This window comes from Ostrinia nubilalis, chromosome 20 (assembly GCF_963855985.1).
Source record: "Ostrinia nubilalis chromosome 20, ilOstNubi1.1, whole genome shotgun sequence".
NCBI classification, from domain to species: domain Eukaryota; kingdom Metazoa; phylum Arthropoda; class Insecta; order Lepidoptera; family Crambidae; genus Ostrinia; species Ostrinia nubilalis.
Genome location: NC_087107.1, coordinates 11,614,570 through 11,634,613, shown reverse-complemented (window position 1 = coordinate 11,634,613; position 20,044 = coordinate 11,614,570). Strand labels below are relative to the sequence as shown.

The window sequence follows — 20,044 nt, the reverse complement described above, 5'->3', positions numbered from 1 at the left end:
TGTAGGTACTCTTGTTTTGGTCGCATTTACGAGCCAATTGATAGCACTTACATTTGTTGAACCTTGGTCACATTATGGTGGCTACAACTTTAAAGCAAGTGGAATTCAATTTCCTTGTTAATGTTTTAATTTGATGTACCAAATCCATTTTGCTCCAAATGCTACTAACTTCTTGAGCATACATTCCTTTCTATATATTGCACATTGTACAATAACAGCCTTTGCCTTGGCGTCTATTTCTCGCCACAGTGTCTTTTACTTCACTTTTCCTTTCCAATAATGCTCCCTCCAGTCCTTTTTCTTCCAATAATATTTTCACACGACATTTCCAATTTGAGAAATTAACATTTTCCACTAATTTCGGATAGACGTTCAGGGCCGTCATTTTTATATTTGTCAACTACACTCTGCTGTTTGAGGTGGAAATAAATCGTGTATACTGGGGGGATTTAGCATATTAAACTCACTTTTAGGAAAATAATCTATTTATTAATTGCACACTACGATGCTTACACAACGGAATTAGTAGGGAACCATAAAGCACTAATGTCTATGATTTGACATTTATACGTTCGGAAACGCATACAGTATTTCTAACATGGTTGAAGCACAAAATGAATAGTCAATTGGCTGTTTATTATATTTTTTTGTATCCCTCTTATCATGAACACCAAGGCATGATCAGCTATATTATATTTTTGGCCTCCCCATTATTATCAAAGCCACTTACAGTATCGCTTCTTCTATTGTAATCAAAATGGGGAGCAAGTGCCATGTCATCAAATAGCAACGCACATAATTTTTCTGTGTTGTTAATTTCATTTGCTCTTTTCTTTAACTGGCTGAAAATATTTTTATTGAGTCCAGGCTTGAGAGCAGCTTTTGTGATCATGCGACTCAGTGTCAAAGGTGATGGCAAAACAACAGCTTTTCTGAACCATCTATAAGCTCGAGAACCTAGTTTGTATAATGCTAGGGCTGCTACTTTTTCTTGTTTTGTGTAACGCCTTCCTGTTTGAGGTTTCCTAGCTTCTCTAAACTGCAACATGGTGAAAAATTGTCGCCAGAGTTGGGGAGCGAGGGGCTTGTTGTAACAGTTTTCATGAAAACTAACATATCTTAAATTCCTTTAGAGCTCTTACACACGAGCAGCACATTGACGACAGCAAAGGCGACCGCAGTCGCCGTCATTTGTCGGCAGCTAGCCGCCGACGTGCCCGCAGCAAGCTGTCGACACGTCGACAGCTTGCTGCGACGACCGTGTCGGCGTACGTCATTGTACAGGAGCCAGCCAGTTGATAATGGATTTCATTGAAGAAACACTGTTGTTGCATTTACTCCGTCGTTGTCGACGAAAGAGAAAGAACCGGTCATTGTGGGTTTAAGAAATGTTGTTGAATAGAGAACGAGACTACACACACCGACGCCCATGCTCTATTTTTTAATGTTTTATTATGGTAGCCTTCTAAATTCGAGTTCCATATTATTTCATTGTTTTTGACAGCACAATTTTTTTAGCAATTCCGAATCAATTTGTTCGGAACTCATTAGGTGTGCGTGTAAGCTCCTGGACTACTGACAGTTGACCTTCAAAATGGCGGAGGCGGCTAGCTGTCGGCACCTGCCGGCGGCAGCCGCGAACGCGTCGACAGCACGTCGGCAGCATGTCGACAGCTAGCCGTCGCCTTCTGACGTCGACTGCAGTTACATGCGTCGACAGCAAAATGCTGTTCGTGTGTAAGAACCCTTAGTCTCAGAATGTCCAATTTGCAAAATGTCAAGTGGTAACAAATCTATTGATTAAAATGCTACTAAATAAATCTACTGGTACAAGTAGTAACGACAAAAAAAACGACAATAATACCTGTAATCATTAACGGTCTTATTCATAATCATTTTTCACATTTTATCAAATGCTTATTAGAGGTTTATAAAACGTTTGATAAAAATTGTTATTCATAATCGTCATTTAGCGCTAAAATCCTCTTATAACTGTGTGATAAGTTATCGAGAGCTCGGGCCTTGTTTAAAGCTCTAATAAACCTATTTTAACCTAACTTTTATAAATGTCATTTCATATGAATGTCACTTCGTTGGTTTATTTATTCAAAATATCCTTGCTGTGATCCTTGCTTGTGAAAATGAATGCTATAAATGCAATTGTGCATTTAGCCAATAATGCCGACCCAGCGCGACGTAGAAAGCTCTACCGCCAACGAAGCAACCCATTCGATTTGCGGGACCTAAATTTTAAAATAAAATATAGGTTCAATAAGGACACAGTGCGCACCATCATAGATTTGGTGGAAGATGATCTGGTTCAGAGCGCTAGAGGTGGTGGCACGTGTCCTGAACTGCAAGTTTTAGTGGCCATAAGATGTTGGGGACGTCGTGAGGTAAGCACAAAAAAGTGTTTTATTTTATCCCTTTGTCGTGGCTGCTATAATTATTTTCATACATTTTCAGGTACAAGATGATGCTGGTGACCTCCATGGCCTAAGTCAGCCGACAGTGAGCCGGATATGCGCCAGAGTCGCGCATGCAATCGCGAATAAGGCAAATTCCTTCATCAAAATGCCTATCACTATAGGAGAGCAGGAAAGAATTAGTGCCAAATTTAGAGCAATTAAAAATTTTCCTGGGGTGATAGGAGCCATAGATTGCACCCACATTAAAATTAAAAAAACCGGAGGTGACATGGCCCAGTACTATATTAATAGAAAAGGCTATTATTCCCTGAATGTTCAGGTAAAATATATTTTGATTTTATACAGTTTACAACAGAGAAAGATTTGTTTTAATAATGTCTATAATTTTTACTTTGTATGATCTAAATTTTAGCAACATTCAACACTATATTATTGGATGGATTACCTACAGGATACTGTTTTTTTTATTTTAGGTTGTCTGTGATGCTGACCTCAAAATAATGGATATAGTGGCTAGATGGCGAGGCAGTACACATGACAGTTGAATTTTTATGGAGAGCAATATAAAACAACGATTTGAGGATAGGCAGTTTAGAGGACGCCTTATTGGCGATTCGGGCTACCCTCTTCTGCCATATCTATTTACACCTATTTTAAGGCCTAGTCGTCCAGAAGAAGAAGCATACAATAATGCTCACATCTCAACTAGGAACACTGTTGAAAGGTGTTTTGGGGTGTGGAAGCAGCGGTTCCAATGCCTACTCCATGGCTTACCAGTAAGCCTCCAAAATGGAAAAGCTGTGATCATAGCATTGGCTGTATTACATAATATAGCCATTGATATGAATGACACATTGTTAGGTAAATGTTATCAATTTGACTGTACATAAGGAATACAAATCTTTATGACAAAATGTTGACAAATTCATAATATTTTTCAGAACAACATATGGAGCAGGTCCCTGTAACTCCGCAACTTTCGACGGAGAACAGTGTTCACGACAACCGACCTTCATTGTTGAGGCGTAGGTCGCAGTTGATACTACAAAATTTTATAAATCAACATTTTTGAATGGTACTAAAATACATTTTGATAAATTCCAACGATTTACTTTTATGTAATGTCATTTGAGTTCATGAAAATGTTGTATTTTAATTTTTCAGATACTGTTCCTGGCATCTTAATGAAAATAAAAAGAATATTTGATTGAAAAATACCTGTATTTCAATTTTCAGTCCAATTTGTTACTATCACAAAAACAAAACCTGTAGTTCTCTTTAAAAAAGCAATTATTCTGCAAAAATTCAAAACAAATTACTTTATATCACTAATTTAAGTACAATTAGTTTCAACAAACTTACTTATTAAAAATCACAGTTCAATTCTTTAAAACAAAGAAATTGCTTAAGTATAAACGTTTCTATTCGGAGGTTATCAACCTTCTACATTTAAAACAAAATAACCATAATTTACACTATTATTATAAAGGCGAATGTTTGTGACTAGGCATATGTGTATTTACTTTATATCACTAATTTAAGTACAATTATTAAACTTACTTACTAAAAATCACAGTTCAATTCTTATAAACAAATAAATTGCTAAAACAGATAGATTATATAGTCTCGAATAACATATAGGCTTCTTTTTATCCTGGAAAAATGCACAGATCCTGTAGGTTACAGAAATAGTAGTCTACGCAGGCGGAGTCGTGGGCAACAGCTAGTTAATAGTAATCTCAAACTCTTATTAAGTTATGACTAGTAAACATATTCATAGCCGTCTAAATATATTGCAGAAACACAATCAAAATGCGGATTGGAACTGCATAAAATACAAATTAAAAACAAACAGAAGTAAGGGAGGAACTAACTTATTATTTAGAATCTGTTAGTACTTGAAAAACTTTAACATCAAAAGACTTATTATTCTTTATTAATGTGAGTGTAATATTTAAGTTTTTCCTGTAATAATTGATGCTCAAGATCCAAGTTTCTCCCTTTCTTCCGTTCGTTTTCCATTTGAACTTCATGCAGTTCAATCCGGCATTTTGATTCTGTTTCTGCAATTTCGGAAATCCTAACTTTGCTTAAATCAATTAAGCCTTCTTTGTTTAACAGTTTCCTTTTTTTTTTGATTGCTGGTGCTTTAAAATTAGGTTTTGCTTTATTTTCTTTTGCCTCTACTTTTTTATTTTCTTTATCTTCCAATATGCCTCTAGTAGTACAAGCATGTGTATCTTCTATTTCTTCATCAAGTACCACCAATTCATATTGGATTTCTTCATTATTTATCAATTCCTGATCTTGCGTATTTTGAGTTGATTCCTCCTCTTGAATGTTAATTAATTCACTTTTATTTGAGTCCGAGTCAAATCTGTTAACATCGACTACAAATTCATTGGGCAACCAAGATGCTATATCATCAGCCCTATCGTCAGGCACTGATAATGGTGGACCACCGCCAGTTTTAATTTGAGCCTGCCTAGCAATGGTCTTGTCTTTCTTCGCACTGATTTTTATGAGGCTCCATTGCGATTTTAACTGGGTAATGGAGCGGTTCATACCAGCGCACATTGAATTAAACCTGAAAAAGAAATGACAGGATTTTGAATTACAGGTAAAGGCAAAATTTTATATTGAAGGCAGAAATCAAAAGATGTACCAACGTTGTTTGTAAATCAGCCCAAGCCGCAACCTTCCGTTTATTCGTGTTAGTGTCTGTATTTTTATTTTCGATTGCATTTACTCTTTCTTTCACCAACTCTTTCAGCAAATACTGAAAAGCAAACACTAGGCGTCAAACATAAATAAAACCATGCTACAAAAATTAGTAGGCACTTTATCAGGCTAAAAATAAGTACTACCTTATCTTCCTCCAACCAGTTTTCTGATCGTTGCCTTTTAGGCGGTCTGTTCTCCTTCGTCATGGACATAATTAGTATCCGATGTAACTAGCCGGGTCGTCGTAAGAGCTTATTGCAGAGTACAGGGTAAGAGGTACAGAATCCAGAACATACAATCCCAAGTTTTATAAAAGTTTGATAAAACTTGGGAGTTGATCGAAAAAACCGAAAACTTTATTAAATTTTCGTGCCAAATGTCAATGTCAGTAAGTAAAACGTCACAGCTGCCAATTTTTTGTTTTTTTTTTCTGCGATTTGTCTATGATTTTACATGGTCCATCAAGTTAAATCACCAAAAAAGCTGTTTTCGTTCATTCTTTTTGTATAGTCTGTGGAAAGAAAATATTAAACTCTGTTTTAGCTATCAAAGGTTTATAAACGATTATGAATAACGTTTTTTATCAGAGGTTTATAAGAGTGTTTTAAGCCTATCAAACGTTTTAGCTAATGTAGGTTTTAAACCTATATTAGCATTTTATTATGAATAAGACCGTAATTCTTTGTTTCTTTTTAACAAAATTGACATCTTTCTAAAGTAATGTAATTCTTATAAAAATCAACATAAATAGGTACACTTTCAGTTATAAACAACTAAAATATAAGAAAATAACAGTATTATTTAATTAAACACTACTTATAATCATCATGGCACTTTTAAAATCATAATCCGAAAGTCTGACTAGCTTTCCGAATATTGCATTTTTTTTTCTAAAACTTCAGCTGAGATGAGGCTGCGATGGTAGTCCTACAAAATCACATCAGACACATAAATTACGTGAGTTTCTCTACCTTTTTTAATATTTAGTTGATGCCCCATTGGCAGCTATAACTGCATCGCAACGTGAACGCATCGAGCGCACAAGGACTTCGCACAAGTCTAAGCCACGCACAGAATCCCAAACGCGGTCGCAGTGCGCTATGAAATTTTCTCGGGACCTTTCATTTAAAGTATCCCACCGCTGCACCATCAATCCCCAGAGATTTTCTATTGGATTAAGATCTGGGGATCGTGACGGCCAACGAACTGTGCGAATGTCAGGCTGTGCCTGGAGCCATCCCTGCACCACACGTGCGGTGTGGATTGGGCAATTATCTTGTAAGAATATTAATTCTGGCACTTCGGCCTCCGGATACACCATTCGCACAGTAGGGACCATCGTCTCCTGGAGGAGCTCGAGGTAAGAGTGCCGAGTGGCTCTGCAAGATATTTCTACGAGCTCCCCGGGTCCAGCGGCACTCATCCATCCCACATGTTGACGCATATTCTGCCCGAGTTATTGTTGGGATTCACATTACGTGGCTCATAGCGAGTGTTGTCAACACGCCATAAATGCCGACGTTCTATTTGGTTTGATTTAAAACTTTTCGTCGGCAAATATGGCGTGCGAGAAATCAAAGTAACTGTATTCTCGCGCGAATTGGACTCTCGCAGCCTTATTTTCTTCGGTTAGAATTATTTTCTTCGCCGGTTTTTAAGGAGCATTCGAATTGTTCTGCAAATACCCTTGTTGGTATGAATGGCTCGGTCGCATACGTGTTCACCATTTGTGAACTTTGTTCTTGGGAAATTAAAAACGGCCGCGGCCGCCGTGGTCGATCAGCAAGCTGTCCTTCTTCATTATGGCGGCGAATCCATAGACGAACAGTGTTTCTCTGCGAAATAAAAATAAACGTTTAATCAATACCTGCCCTTACAAAAACTATGCAAAGGTGACATAGTTATTTAACTAAAACCATTGCTGTCATAAAATCATAGGTATTTTTATTAGTATTAATAAGATCATAACGATGTTGCCTTTAATTTAGGGTGGATAAAAGTCTAATAGGGTGAGGTCTGGTAATCGCGCTAGCCATGCTAAGATCGGGCTTCCACGACCAATCCAACGTTCGGGGTATTCATTGCAACGAACAACGCGTTGTTGTTCAAAAAGTCCCGTACTCGTATTCCATAATGGGCAGGCGCACCATCGTGTTATATCCACATAGTACGGAGGGTCTCCAGATCCACGTCTTCACAAAATTCTAAATTCGTTAAGTTATTTAAAAATTCTAAGTAATTCTCTGCATTAAGGCGGTGCGGAATTTCAATGGGACCTACAAGTTTATTGTTTAATATTCCTGCCCACATGTTAACGGAAAACTCGTGTTGGTGTGATGTTTCCCATACAGCTTATGGGCTACTTGCCACTGGTGCTGATTTTTTTAATTAAAAATTCCAGCGCGCGTAAATTGCGCTTCGTCCATCCATAAAATGTTATTAATTTAATAATATTGGGTCCTTGAATTAAAATTTCAAACTTAGGTCATCCAGATCTGCCTCCTCAGTTCTGAAAAAGAGAAAAATAGCTAATCATTTACAATTATGGTCTAATTTTAGTACTTATATAGGTAAGTACTTTACATTATCTTTTACCTGGCTGTGTAAATGATCAATTAACAAACCTTGAGAGATAAAGCATAACAGCTAATATGTGTTTACATTTCTCTGAAGCTCAAATGGGCAATCGTGTGACTTCTTGTTCATTCAAAGTCAAAGTCAAAATTTCTTTATTTGTATACACTATTAAATAGTTCTTACAAATCGTCAAATATTTTGCTCTTAAGGAGCCTCTACATGTCTCATAATCTTTTTACCCTACCATTATCACCAACTAATCTATTTCCATATTCTTGAGATACATCTATAGCTGGATGTTTGGAATTTAATCCCGACGTGCGCAGTACCAGTGCTTGTACGTGAATTATGTTATTATTTTTCTCTTTTTTTTCCAACCGAAATCACCATTCCTCTCCGTAATAATTCTTCACCAGAACGCATTGGTTTTGTGTATCCTGCAGACGCATTAATTACATCGACTAATTGACAACATAATTTTGTCTAAGAGTAGGCGCACACCGTGGATTTTTAGTTGGACGATAGTTGTGCCCGATTTTAATTTGTATGAAGAATCGGCCAAATCGAATCGGCGTAGTGTGCGCACTCCCATACATGCCCATACTGATCAACTGCCCGACTAAACTATCGACCGACGAAAAATCAACGGTGTGCGCTTACTCTTAATCAGCAAAATGCCACAAAATTCTGATTTGTATTTAATATTTATGTTTTTCCCTGACGTTAACTGTAACGAAAACTGTCAAAGTGTCGTTCTTAGACAGCTTCACAATTTTGACACTAGAGGCGCTAGTTAGAATCTTTGCATCGCCAATAGACAATAGGTCGGCCTTGAGAACGGTATTCGGTTTTTTTTCTGTTCCTATCTGGATATCATGCCGTTCTACTAAAACTTTTCTATTATTTATCGGTTTTACGCCACTTGTAGCCCAATTTCTTTAGTAACTTACGTAACGTAGCTAAACATCCATTGAATCCAATTTTTTCATTTAAGACTGATCTGAGTTTCGCCAATGTTGGAATTTGTTTTTGTACGATATGAAAATCTTGTATTGTGCTCCGAATAACATCAGCTGTAAATCCATCAATGTCTTCTTATTTTCTCTCTTTCTTCGGTTTTTCATTGGTGAAATGAATTTCGAAGATGTGCTGGCTACATCTCTTTCATTAGACATGTCTCGTTCTTCTTTTAATATTTTCTGCACTGTTCATTCACTAACTCCCGTCGCTGATGCAGTGCGCTTTGTAATATTACGCAAATGTGATACATCACAATTTGGTTCTCGATGCAATTCAGTGAATTCATATTCTTCTTTGAGGAAATGATGAACATTTGCAATTATTTGACGACTCTAAAATAAACAATAGATTATTAAAATCACGTTTATTAAATTAACTCAATAAATAACACTAGTTTACAAGGTTTTTTACCCAGAGATGAAACTGATATGTATCGTTACGAGTTATTAACCCTTACTTAAAAACTGAACTTAGAAAAAATTTAGGACGTCAAATTTTGTAAATATTGATTATGTTAATTTCTATCATTTTTATACATTTATTTCTAAAAACAACCAAAAATGAGTCGTATTACTCCTTCTTTTATATTAATTAGTATCAGTTTCCCTTATTATAGACCAACAGCAATCCGCTAACATATTTTTATCCCAAATTCCTTGGTATCTTTCCTCAAAAACCTTCAAATCATGGTGAAAACTTTCGCCATGCTCAACACTCACGCTTCCCAGGTTCTCAGGAAAAAAATCCAGGTGACAATGTAAAAAATGAATTTTTAACGACTTATTCACACCCATTCTTTGGTAATTACTCAATAATTTGGAAACAATTTTTTCATAATTCCCAGATAAATTTATAGTTTCCCAGGAAACTTTTCACTACTGCTTTAAATTAATATCAAGCATCTTTGTCTTACTGGAATTGCTGGGTAATAACTCCTTCAGATTGTAGCACAGATCTTGTGACTGATGCAACATCAAGATATTGTATGTTCTTGGTTTTTGTTGTTAAAACCTGTAGTTTCAGTGAGGCAGAAGTAACAGACATTAGTGTGATTTGTTGGTTCTCTCCATAACATTGGGGTGCCAATTCGTATATGTTTTCTTTTTCCTGCAGCCTAGTGCAATATTATAATCCTCAAATTTTCGCACACTGCACCAGGAACCCATTTTTTATCAGGTTTGTTACCGAGATTAGAAAGTAATAGAAATAGGCCGGTTTTACGGCCTTAGTGACTGGTCTCTTCTTTTTTGACAATATAATTTGGCCTCAAACTTAGCAAAAGTTATTTGGGCTTAAAATTTACACTGCCTTGATGACATTTTAAAACAAGTGAAAATGTTAAAATAATACTTAAACGCAATTAAAATAAAGTAGAAACTCCGTCACGGCTAACAAGACAGCTTACTTAGGTAAATGTGGATATCTCAAAAACTTGACGTGATAAAAATATGAGACGTATATTTTTGTAATAAGGGGGCTGATAGAAAACACATCCAATATGAATTATCTTTGGGTAAAAGAAAAACTTATTTTTTGTAAACTAGTGTAATTATACACACCAAACATAAACATGAATTTGTCTTACCTCACTGCGAACAACTTGTCTTCAATTACTCGTACTTTCCATGCTGACGGTATTAGTTAAATAATTTTGGCGCGAACTGGATAGCACTACTGACTCAGCCGGCGACTCGGCCGAAACTGAGCGCTCCCGAGCGTACGCAAACAAAGACAATGTGCATGTACATTAACCCACACAAGTATGGCGCACCCGCGCTCGTGAGATAAAAGAACTGTACCTACCTTAGCTTTAAGTCAACTAGTCTAGGCGTTATGATTAATTGAATCTGACTCTATCAAACGCGAATTCATCCCGATAATAGGTGCCCCTACTACTACACTTAGACTAAAGCCTGGTCCGTGAGCACATAGAATTTTGTCCAATGACCCCAAGCTACCTATCCTTATCGCTCGCGCGTAATTATGTTGCTGTCGCGCTCGCACACTCACTGCGGGCGCACGTCGCACAGTGCTCACGGACCAGGCTTTAGTTGACATAAAACAAAGGTATTTTATTATGTAGGTGAGCAAGTGGGGTAAATACAAAATAAATACAACTATTGCTGATTGTTATTAAAATTGACAACGCAATGATATTTTTGACATTGTGCGCCTTTGACTTTCCTCGCTTTTCACTATGTGCGTTTCTGACATTCTGCGGTTTTGACAATTTGCAATCGTTTGTCATTTTCTATCAGGATGCTTATATGCATATAGTAAAACTTGTTCGTCCCAGTAATGCTCGTATGATTTATTCACTGACTTGTCAAGAGGCTGCAGTTCGTGAGTAGTGTTTGATGGAAGACAATAGAGCACAATATCATGAGCATCAGCAGCCTCAACTATTCGTTCATCATCGGATTCATTAGTTGAGCCCTACGAAGCGATATTTGAGTCGTCTAGTTTCAAAACCCGCTAAAACGCTCCTGCAACTAATTTCTGTTTATATCTCTAAATGATGCTACTGCAATTTTCTCATCATACTGTTCAATCATTTTCGATCAAAATACACTAAAAGACTACTAAACTAGCACTTAAAATTAGGTTTGTGTTACAAACTCCGCTAAAACGCCGTCCGTTTCTTTCAAAACCCTCTAAAAGTTGATTGACCAATGGTAGCACGGTATTTTGGTCACGTGACTGCGAAATCAGTATGGAGATTTTTTTATAACGTGGTTGCTTCATAATTTGCTCTTATCAAATCCCGCTAAAATACAACATGTCCGTTTCAAATCCCATTAAAACCGAATGTTCGTAACAAAATACGCCAAAATGAAAATAGTTTTCATTATAATTCAAATTATATTTAATTTAAAGATAAATAGCAATTACTGTTAGTATTGCCAGATGACAATAATAATTCGTATCATATTTTTTTTTGCTTAAGGCCAAAGCTATATAGATAAGCGGTTTTTTTCAATTTCTCGAAATCTTATCAAAATCGTTTTAGCGGGATTTGAAACTAGACGCCTCATTTCTGGATTGCGCTTGACAAAATTTTTTAGCCATTTTTTTCCAGCTATATTTTTACGGTCATTGAAAGAATTGGATATATTATTTGATTTGCAAAATTCATAGGCTTGCTTACGCACAATTTGGGGGGTCAACGGCAGGCCAACCTGAGCAAGTCTAATCACCCTAATAATACGAAATATAAATAATTTTAAATTAAAAAAAACTAATGACTAGTGGCAATGAAATCACATCTAACAAGTACTGTTATTAAAATAGAGTTATGAAAAAAGAGACAAATTATTATAGGCAAATAAATTACATAATTTAATATCTGGTGCAGTGTTGCCAACCCAAATTTTAGAAAATTGGTGGATTATGTGCCAATTGTTGGTAGAAGTTGGTAGAATGTAAAATGCAAAATTGGTAGATCTACCAACCACCTCAACTTAGAAAAGAAAATAAGATTAAAAATACATGGTCTGTTCGTAAAATATTTATTTTTTGAAGTTGTACATATTTTTATTAAATAATTTTAAATGTTTTTCACTAGGCTGCCCATTGTTTGATTTCCATTATTAAAAAAAAATACACGCCACGCAACCGCTAATTAATGCAAGCACCGTTTAAACGGAGTTTTCGAGGAGCAAAGAAAATATTCATTAAAATCACTCTATTTCGCAACATAGCAAGCTTAACACATACACACACAATCCAAATCCAAACGACACACAGATCATAACAGATGAGAGAAAAATAAATAATTACCACAGACTTTTTTATAAACTTGGCTTCACACGTTTGGGCCACAGACTAAGTAGTAAGAAGAGAAAAGGGTGGCTAATTATTGTCGGGTTATAGACGCGACATTGTGGTGATATGTGAAAATTAAAAAAATAGGTAGATTTTAGGTCTAGGGTGGTAGATAGGTAGACTGAAGTGAACAGTGGTAGATCTACCAAAAAGTTGGTAGATATGGCATCAGTGATCTGGTGGGACCTCCATGCGCATCTAACACAGCGTCAAACCTTTTTCCCATGCCAGTCTCCATGTTCCAACAAGTGTCGGTACCTCGAAGACGCTCCCATGTTGTGTGTGCCTCACACCGCAAGTCGTTATTGCGAATGTCTGTGGCGTCCATGATGAGAACCATGAGCTCCCACAAGTTCTCGATCGGGTTGAGATCAGGGCTCATTACGGGCCATGGCAGGCGAACAATGTCGTTACGTGCCACTGCAGCACTGCTCCACTACTCGGGAGGTGTGGACCCGACAGTTGTCTTGGCACAAATAAATAACGCCCTCTGGACAGTGAAGGCGAACGGTGGGAATCATGATGTCTCGCAATATCTCCACATATTGCTCGGCATTCATCCGACCGCTCACCTCCACTAACTCACCCGGACCCATCGAACTCATCCACCCCCAAAAATTTAAACTTATCCTCCCACTAGCTCTATTAGGAAGTGTATTTATTTCAGAGTAACGCTCGTTACGGCTACGCCATAATATTTTTCGTACTTACAATTTGATGAATTTTTAATGTATTAAGTACGAATAGGGATCAGTTTACTTACAATACTTGTGTCTAATGATTGGATGCTTTCAGATTTTATTAAAAACGTTTTTACAGATGTTTCTGTTTTTTTCAAAACATCGAAAGCTGTTTGTGCATCTCGTATATCGGTCCCATGGGAAACTTTGAAGTCTAGAGATCTTTTTAATAGTACCCCCTATGTCATCTGCGGCACCTTTTCCGTGTGACGCTTCAAAATAAGACCATATAAAATGTTTAAATCCATATTCGTATGTGTTGCGGGTCATTAAAAAATAATTTTTTTTGGCGGTACTGGCTCGTGGGACCATCTGAGAAAAAAATGTGCGCAATAAAAAGTAGCGCAAAGGAATGGATTTAAACTTTTTTCGAAAATGAGTGAAAATTAATGAACTTTCTTAGGATATACGAAACAATATTTAAAATGTGGCTAACTACCATTGTATAGCGTCAAAGCAAGCAGACTATTAAAAAGATTTTAATTTTGATTTTACTAATGCTTTAAGTAAAGTGCACCTCTACCGGAACGGATAAGCGTATTTTACGAAAAATTCATCGCTTTTTGTAACAATATATTTTATTTTCCAAGGTTATGAACTTATTCAATTTACCTCGATTCACCATTTGTAAGGAAATAAGATGCTCGTAATGAAAAAAATATAAGTACTATACTTTTTTTAGCCAAATATTTTTTGTCAGCCCACACCTTTGACAAAAAACAAAAACGCAAGCAATCATGCAGTTAGTTGCGTTAGTATGCATTCATAAAATTTAGAATCTGATAATAACCTTTTTTAAAAATTATAAATAACTTGAAAAAATCGAACTTTGAGATGCGACTCTTAAGGTTCGGCCAAACCAACGCGATCAACCGGCGTGCAGCGATGGCGATCAATGCATTTAGGTCTGGTCGCCATCGCTGCACGCCGGCTGATCGCGGTGTGATCGCGTTGGTTTGTCCGAACCCTTAACGCAAAAAATTAAATAACTTATAATTACCTTTTGCCACTGCTTAGTGGTTTTTATGGCACCGCCAAGACTATTCAATTGATCGGTTATTTCGGCCCACAAGGTCTTGGAGTGGGCCCTTCCACTAGAGCTTTTTATGAGACCTTTGGCGAGGTCTTGATGCCCTTGCATAAACTGCAAGATCATCTCGATTTGGTCTGCTGTTGCAGTCATAATCGCTGCAATGAAAAAGAAGATATTATTATTGTAATGTAAAATTAATTAGGTGTAAGTAAGTAATGTTTCATTATATTAATGCGGGTCATTTGTTCAAGTGGCAAGTGAGCCAGGTTACCTCACAAACGGTATACTAATTTTGTTTGAATAATAACAACAACTTCACTGAACAGAGTGATGCGGCAGGTACAAAAGACACTTAACTTCAGTGATATTCTATTTATTGAGAAGATAATTTACAACCATGTGCACACACTTGAATGGTAGAAAAAAGAGACCATAGAGAGGGGCCATAGAGCATACAACGCTTCTGGGTTGCCAGATATCGTTATTACATTTTTACCATTCACAAATTCATTAAATTAGTGTGAGTCGCCAGTGTGCAGGACAGCCGTCATGTTGGAATATGATGGCTTCATCTTCATTATAAAAAGGTACTTTGCTAGTAATTCGGGCAAATCGTTTTGTAGGAGCTCCAAGTAATTATCCCCGTTTATAGCGCTGTTGAGTTCCTTTATTTCCTTTCGGATACCCAACAGCTCTTGGATCTTGCGCTCTTCATCGCGAACTTCTGTAAATAACAAGGAATTTTAATATCATTTATTTTTTTAAATATTCAAGCACCTCTTTTATAGCGCTGTTGAGTTCCTTTATTTCCTTTCGGATACCAAACAGCTCTTGAATCTTCATTTTTTCAAAGCGTAGTAAAATTGCACCCTCGCGTCGTCGCCCAATACACGACGCCGGACCCGCAATCTAGCCCGCCTGGTTTGGTTCTCTGAAAATATTTACATTATTTTATTATAAATAAATAAATAATGTACAATGATGGGTACTCGAGACTCCCAGTTCCTTCTGTCACATTGGCACCAACATCTACCACACTTGTGGTGCTGGTGCCTGCGATATTATTTGTCCGCCTGTTCGAGGCAACATTTACACTCAATATAGATTCTTACATTAAATGTTAATTAAGTTATTACATAAAAATAATGTGTTTATATTTATTATTATGTACAAATTATAAACTTTCAAAAGTAACATACATCAATAGGAAAAGCGGGTATGCTACATTCTGTTTCTGGCAGACCATACCCCTCTCCCATGATGGCCACCACTTTCTGATCTACTTGTGAAAGCTGGCAACGGCATGCAGCTGCCGCTTTTTAAACAAATATTTTTTGTCAGCCCACACCTATGACAAAAAACAAAAACGCAAGCAATCATGCAGTTAGTTGCGTTATTATGCATCCATAAAATTTAGAATCTTATAATTACCTTTTGCCACTGCTTAGTGGTCTTTATGGCACCGCCAAGACTATTCAATTGATCGGTTATTTCGGCCCACAAGGTCTTGGAGTGGGCCTTCCCACTAGAGCTTTTTAAAGACTTTTTGTAAGTAAGTAATGTTTCATTATACAGGGCGTTTGGCGTTCCTTTATTTTCTTTCGGATACCCAACAGCTCTTAAATCTTTTCCTTGCTTCCTTCCTTCTGAAACATTGGCACCAACATCTACCACACTTGTGGTGCTGGTGCCTGCGATATTGTGTGTGTTTGTCTGCACGTTCGAGGCAACATTTAGGGGAAGGTCGGGCAAAGTGGATACCTTAAGGTATTTAAGGTTATAGCAGAAAAGGTATACAATACAAAAACAAAATAATTATCACAAATCAGTCTTTATTTATTGCTCTTGTAAATAGGTACACCAATTAACATTAATATTTAAACAATAATCAACTGCAATTAAAATTAAAAAAAGTACGAAAGTATTCGCTTTGCCCGGTACCCCGGTTAAAGTGAACACAGTACTTGGGCAAAGTGAATACCCATATTCAATCTCTGAAATAACTTTGATAAACTGAAAAAAAAAACATAACTTGACCATAAAATTAGAAAATTAAGATTGGCAATTATCACAGGTATACCCTTGAGTGCCATCAAAAGCAGAACAATCTTCGTGACACCATTGTTGACAAATGTCACATTGAATCCAGTTTTCAATTGGTTTACCGTCTTCTTCAATATATTTCACTGCAAAAAAAACATAAAATGTCCTTAAATTCTTTCATTTTCTTTGGCTGTTTAACCTTTTTAGCAGTTCTTTTGTCTTTCTTCTCTGTATTAGGGTTCTTACACACGAACAGCATTTTGCTGTCGACGCATGTAACTGCAGTCGACGTCAGAAGGCGACGGCTAGCTGTCGACATGCTGCCGACGTGCTGTCGACGCGTTCGCGGCTGCCGCCGGCAGGTGGCGACAGCTAGCCGCCTCCGCCATTTTGAAGGTCAACTGTCAGTAGTCCAGGAGCGTACACGCACACCTAATGAGTTCCGAACAAATTAATTCGGAATTGCTAAAAAATTAGTGCTGTCAAAAACAATGAAATAATATGGAACTCGAATTTAGAAGGCTACCATAATAAAACATTAAAAAATAGAGCATGGGTGTCGGTGTGTGTAGTCTCGTTCTCTATTCAATAACATTTCTTAAACCCACAATGACCGGTTCTTTCTCTTTCGTCGACGACGACGGAGTAAATGCAACAACAGTGTTTCTTCAATGAAATCCATTTTTAACTGGCTGGCTCCTGTACAAAGACGTACGCCGACACGGTCGTCGCAGCAAGCTGTCGACTCGTCGACGGCAGACGTCGACGTGTCGACAGCTTGCTGCGGGCACGTCGACGGCTAGCTGCCGACAAGTGACGGCGACTGCGGTCGCCTTTGCTGTCGTCAATGTGCTGCTCGTGTGTAAGAGCTCTTAGTCTTCTTAGGAACATTTTTTGACTTATCATTCAGTCTTTTAGTAATATTCTTAACTTTATTTTTGTCATATTTCTGCTTTTGATCTTCGTTGATCGGGGTACTGGTTAATATTTCCGATTTTTGTAATTTCCGTTGACGCGTGGTCATTGGTTTGGCAGGATTTGGAATAGGTCTTAACATCAAGGGACTGCAGTGGGAGGCTGAGCATCCCGGTTTCGGATCAGGTGAGTTGTCACGGCTAGTATTTTGTGGAATATTTACTTCAGTTTCCGGCAGCACTGTGTCACCTCTCTGAGCAGCTATGTCTGGCCCAAAAGCGGAGACAATTCGGGAACATCCAGGTTCTGGTTCAGGTGTACACAAAGGTCTTAACACCAAGGGACTGCAGTGGGAGGCTGAGCATCCCGGTTTCGGATCAGGTGAGTTGTCACGGCTAGTATTTAGTCGAATATTTACTTCAGTTTCCGGCAGCACTGCGTCACCTTTCTGAGTAACCCACACCTATGACAAAAAACAAAAACGCAAGCAATCATGCAGTTAGTTGCGTTAGTATGCATTCATAAAATTTAGAATCTTATAATTACCTTTTTTAAAAATTATAAATAACTTGAAAAAATCGAACTTTGAGATGCGACTCTTAACGCAAAAAATTAAATAACTTATAATTACCTTTTGCCACTGCTTAGTGGTCGTTATGGCACAGCTAAGACAATTGATCGGTTATTTCGGCCCACAAGGTCTTGGAGTGGGCCCTTCCACTAGAGCTTTTTATAAGACCTTTAGCGAGGTCTTGATGCCCTTGCATAAACTGCAAGAGCATCTCGATTTGGTCTGCTATGAAAAAGAAGATATTATTATTGTAATGTAAAATTCATTAGGTGTAAGTAAGTTATGTTTCATTATATTAATGCGGGTCATTTGTTCAAGTGGCAAGTGAGCTAGGTTACCACACAGGGAAATAATCCTCTTGTTGCGCTTATTACCTTTTATTTTTAACCCTAATCTTGGTGATTCTCTACATGATATTTCGTAATAATTTATGAAGAGAGCAAAATGAAAAACCGTAGATTTGATTGTTTGTTTGTACTGAATAGGCTCCGAAACTACTGGACAGATTTTTTGACAACATAACATAAAAATTAATAACAACCATTCATACCTACATATAACGAATAATTCCTAAAGTACCAGGGCAACATAATCATAAAGGAGCTATATCAAATTCTTCTTGGTTGACCCGAGAAATAAACATGTATCATAAAATAGCTCCTTTATGGTTATGTTGCCCTGGTACTTTATTCGTTGTATGTAGGATGTAGGCCCGGGGTATCGTGGGTCTGAAGTGAAATGTTTATAGGCACTTACAAACACACAAATTAAAACTTTTAGGTAGGTTTTACAGTCGATGGTAGCACAGCACTATTTGTTGGTGGTGCAAGAGGGATTTAAAAATACCCTTTGCACCACCAGTGGTGCAGGCCGGTGGTGCAAAGGGTACAAAAGGTATTTTTCTGCGTTACTTTGGAAAGTGACGTCTTTATTCTTTTTTCTATTTACTTTTTAAATTGTCCTTGACACTTGGCAAAAATAAAAAATATGAATTTCCAAATGATATTTAAAACACAACTTATTTATGATCCTAAAGTCCAGGGAAAAATGTAAAAAAAAACACATTATTAAAAAATAAGATACTAATTGTATCTTTGATGATACGTTGCCAAGTTAAGTGAAATAAAACAATAGCATATTTTATAACAATACTTATTTAAAATTTGTACTTATTATCAAATCAATCACTCATTTAAATCAGTGAAAATTATAACAAAATTTTAAAAAAACATTGCAAATTAAATACAAAGAATATTTTTGTCCATAAAACTAAACATTTTTTTAGTGGCATAATATCAGCAATAGCACCGTAGCGAAATTCATGTGACCAATAATCTGTGTATGCGGGGAAGTCGACAATTCCCATCCGAAGGTTTTTATGGCTATAAAATCAGTTATGTTCGCTTTAGTTCCTTCCTATCTTTTATTTTTTTAAATATTCAAGCACCTCTTTTATAGAGCTGTTGAAGTCCTTCATTTCTTTTCGGATCCCCAACAGCTCTTGAATCTTCATTTCTTCTAAGCGGAGTAATTCCACCCTCGCGTCGTCGCCCAATACACGATGCCGGACCCGCAATCTAGCCCGCCTGGTTTGGTTCTCTGAAAATATTTACATTATTTTATTATAATGTACAATGGGTACTCGAGTTTTCAAGACCATTATACATTTTGAAACTAGAACTTAATTAATTTAAAGTATATTAATTAAGTTTACCTACTAAGTTAAGTGTTACATTATTAGGTTCAATTGTTACAATAAATTGAAATCTAAATTACTTGTGTATTGTTAATTTGTTTGAAATAAGTTACCTACTGTTAATTATGAAAAATCTAAAACGTTAAAATAACGGTATCGTTGTGGCTAATGAGATGCTGTCATAGTGACATTGACGATACGTCAATGTCACGCTAGCATAAAACGTCAGAATAGAGGGACGCGCGGAGACGACTCCGCGCGCTTTTGTGCTAAGTGATGAATTGTATCTAAAATAAGGCAATATAATGTGAAAGATGAGTATCCAGTGTTTTATTTATGAGAATAGATCTACCGGCCTCTAATACTACCTATCATCTACCTACTTACTCTGGTATTTCAATGAAACCCACACAACTTAAACATTTATTGTACTTTCACAAATAAATATTGGAAATAATGACAATGTACTAA

At 36.9% G+C, this 20,044-nt stretch overlaps 1 protein-coding gene across 1 annotated transcript; it reads left to right on the top strand.

The window, feature by feature from the left end:
• The first annotated feature begins 250 nt into the window (after positions 1-250).
• Positions 251-3,610, top strand: LOC135081786 (putative nuclease HARBI1). The gene is made up of 5 exons (XM_063976573.1): positions 251-2,396; positions 2,467-2,748; positions 2,903-3,290; positions 3,371-3,504; positions 3,594-3,610. Exons 1-3 carry the CDS (start codon positions 2,142-2,144, stop codon positions 2,972-2,974), a joined length of 609 nt encoding a protein of 202 aa, XP_063832643.1. The 5' UTR covers positions 251-2,141; the 3' UTR covers positions 2,975-3,290; positions 3,371-3,504; positions 3,594-3,610.
• Positions 3,611-20,044: the final 16,434 nt, after the last annotated feature.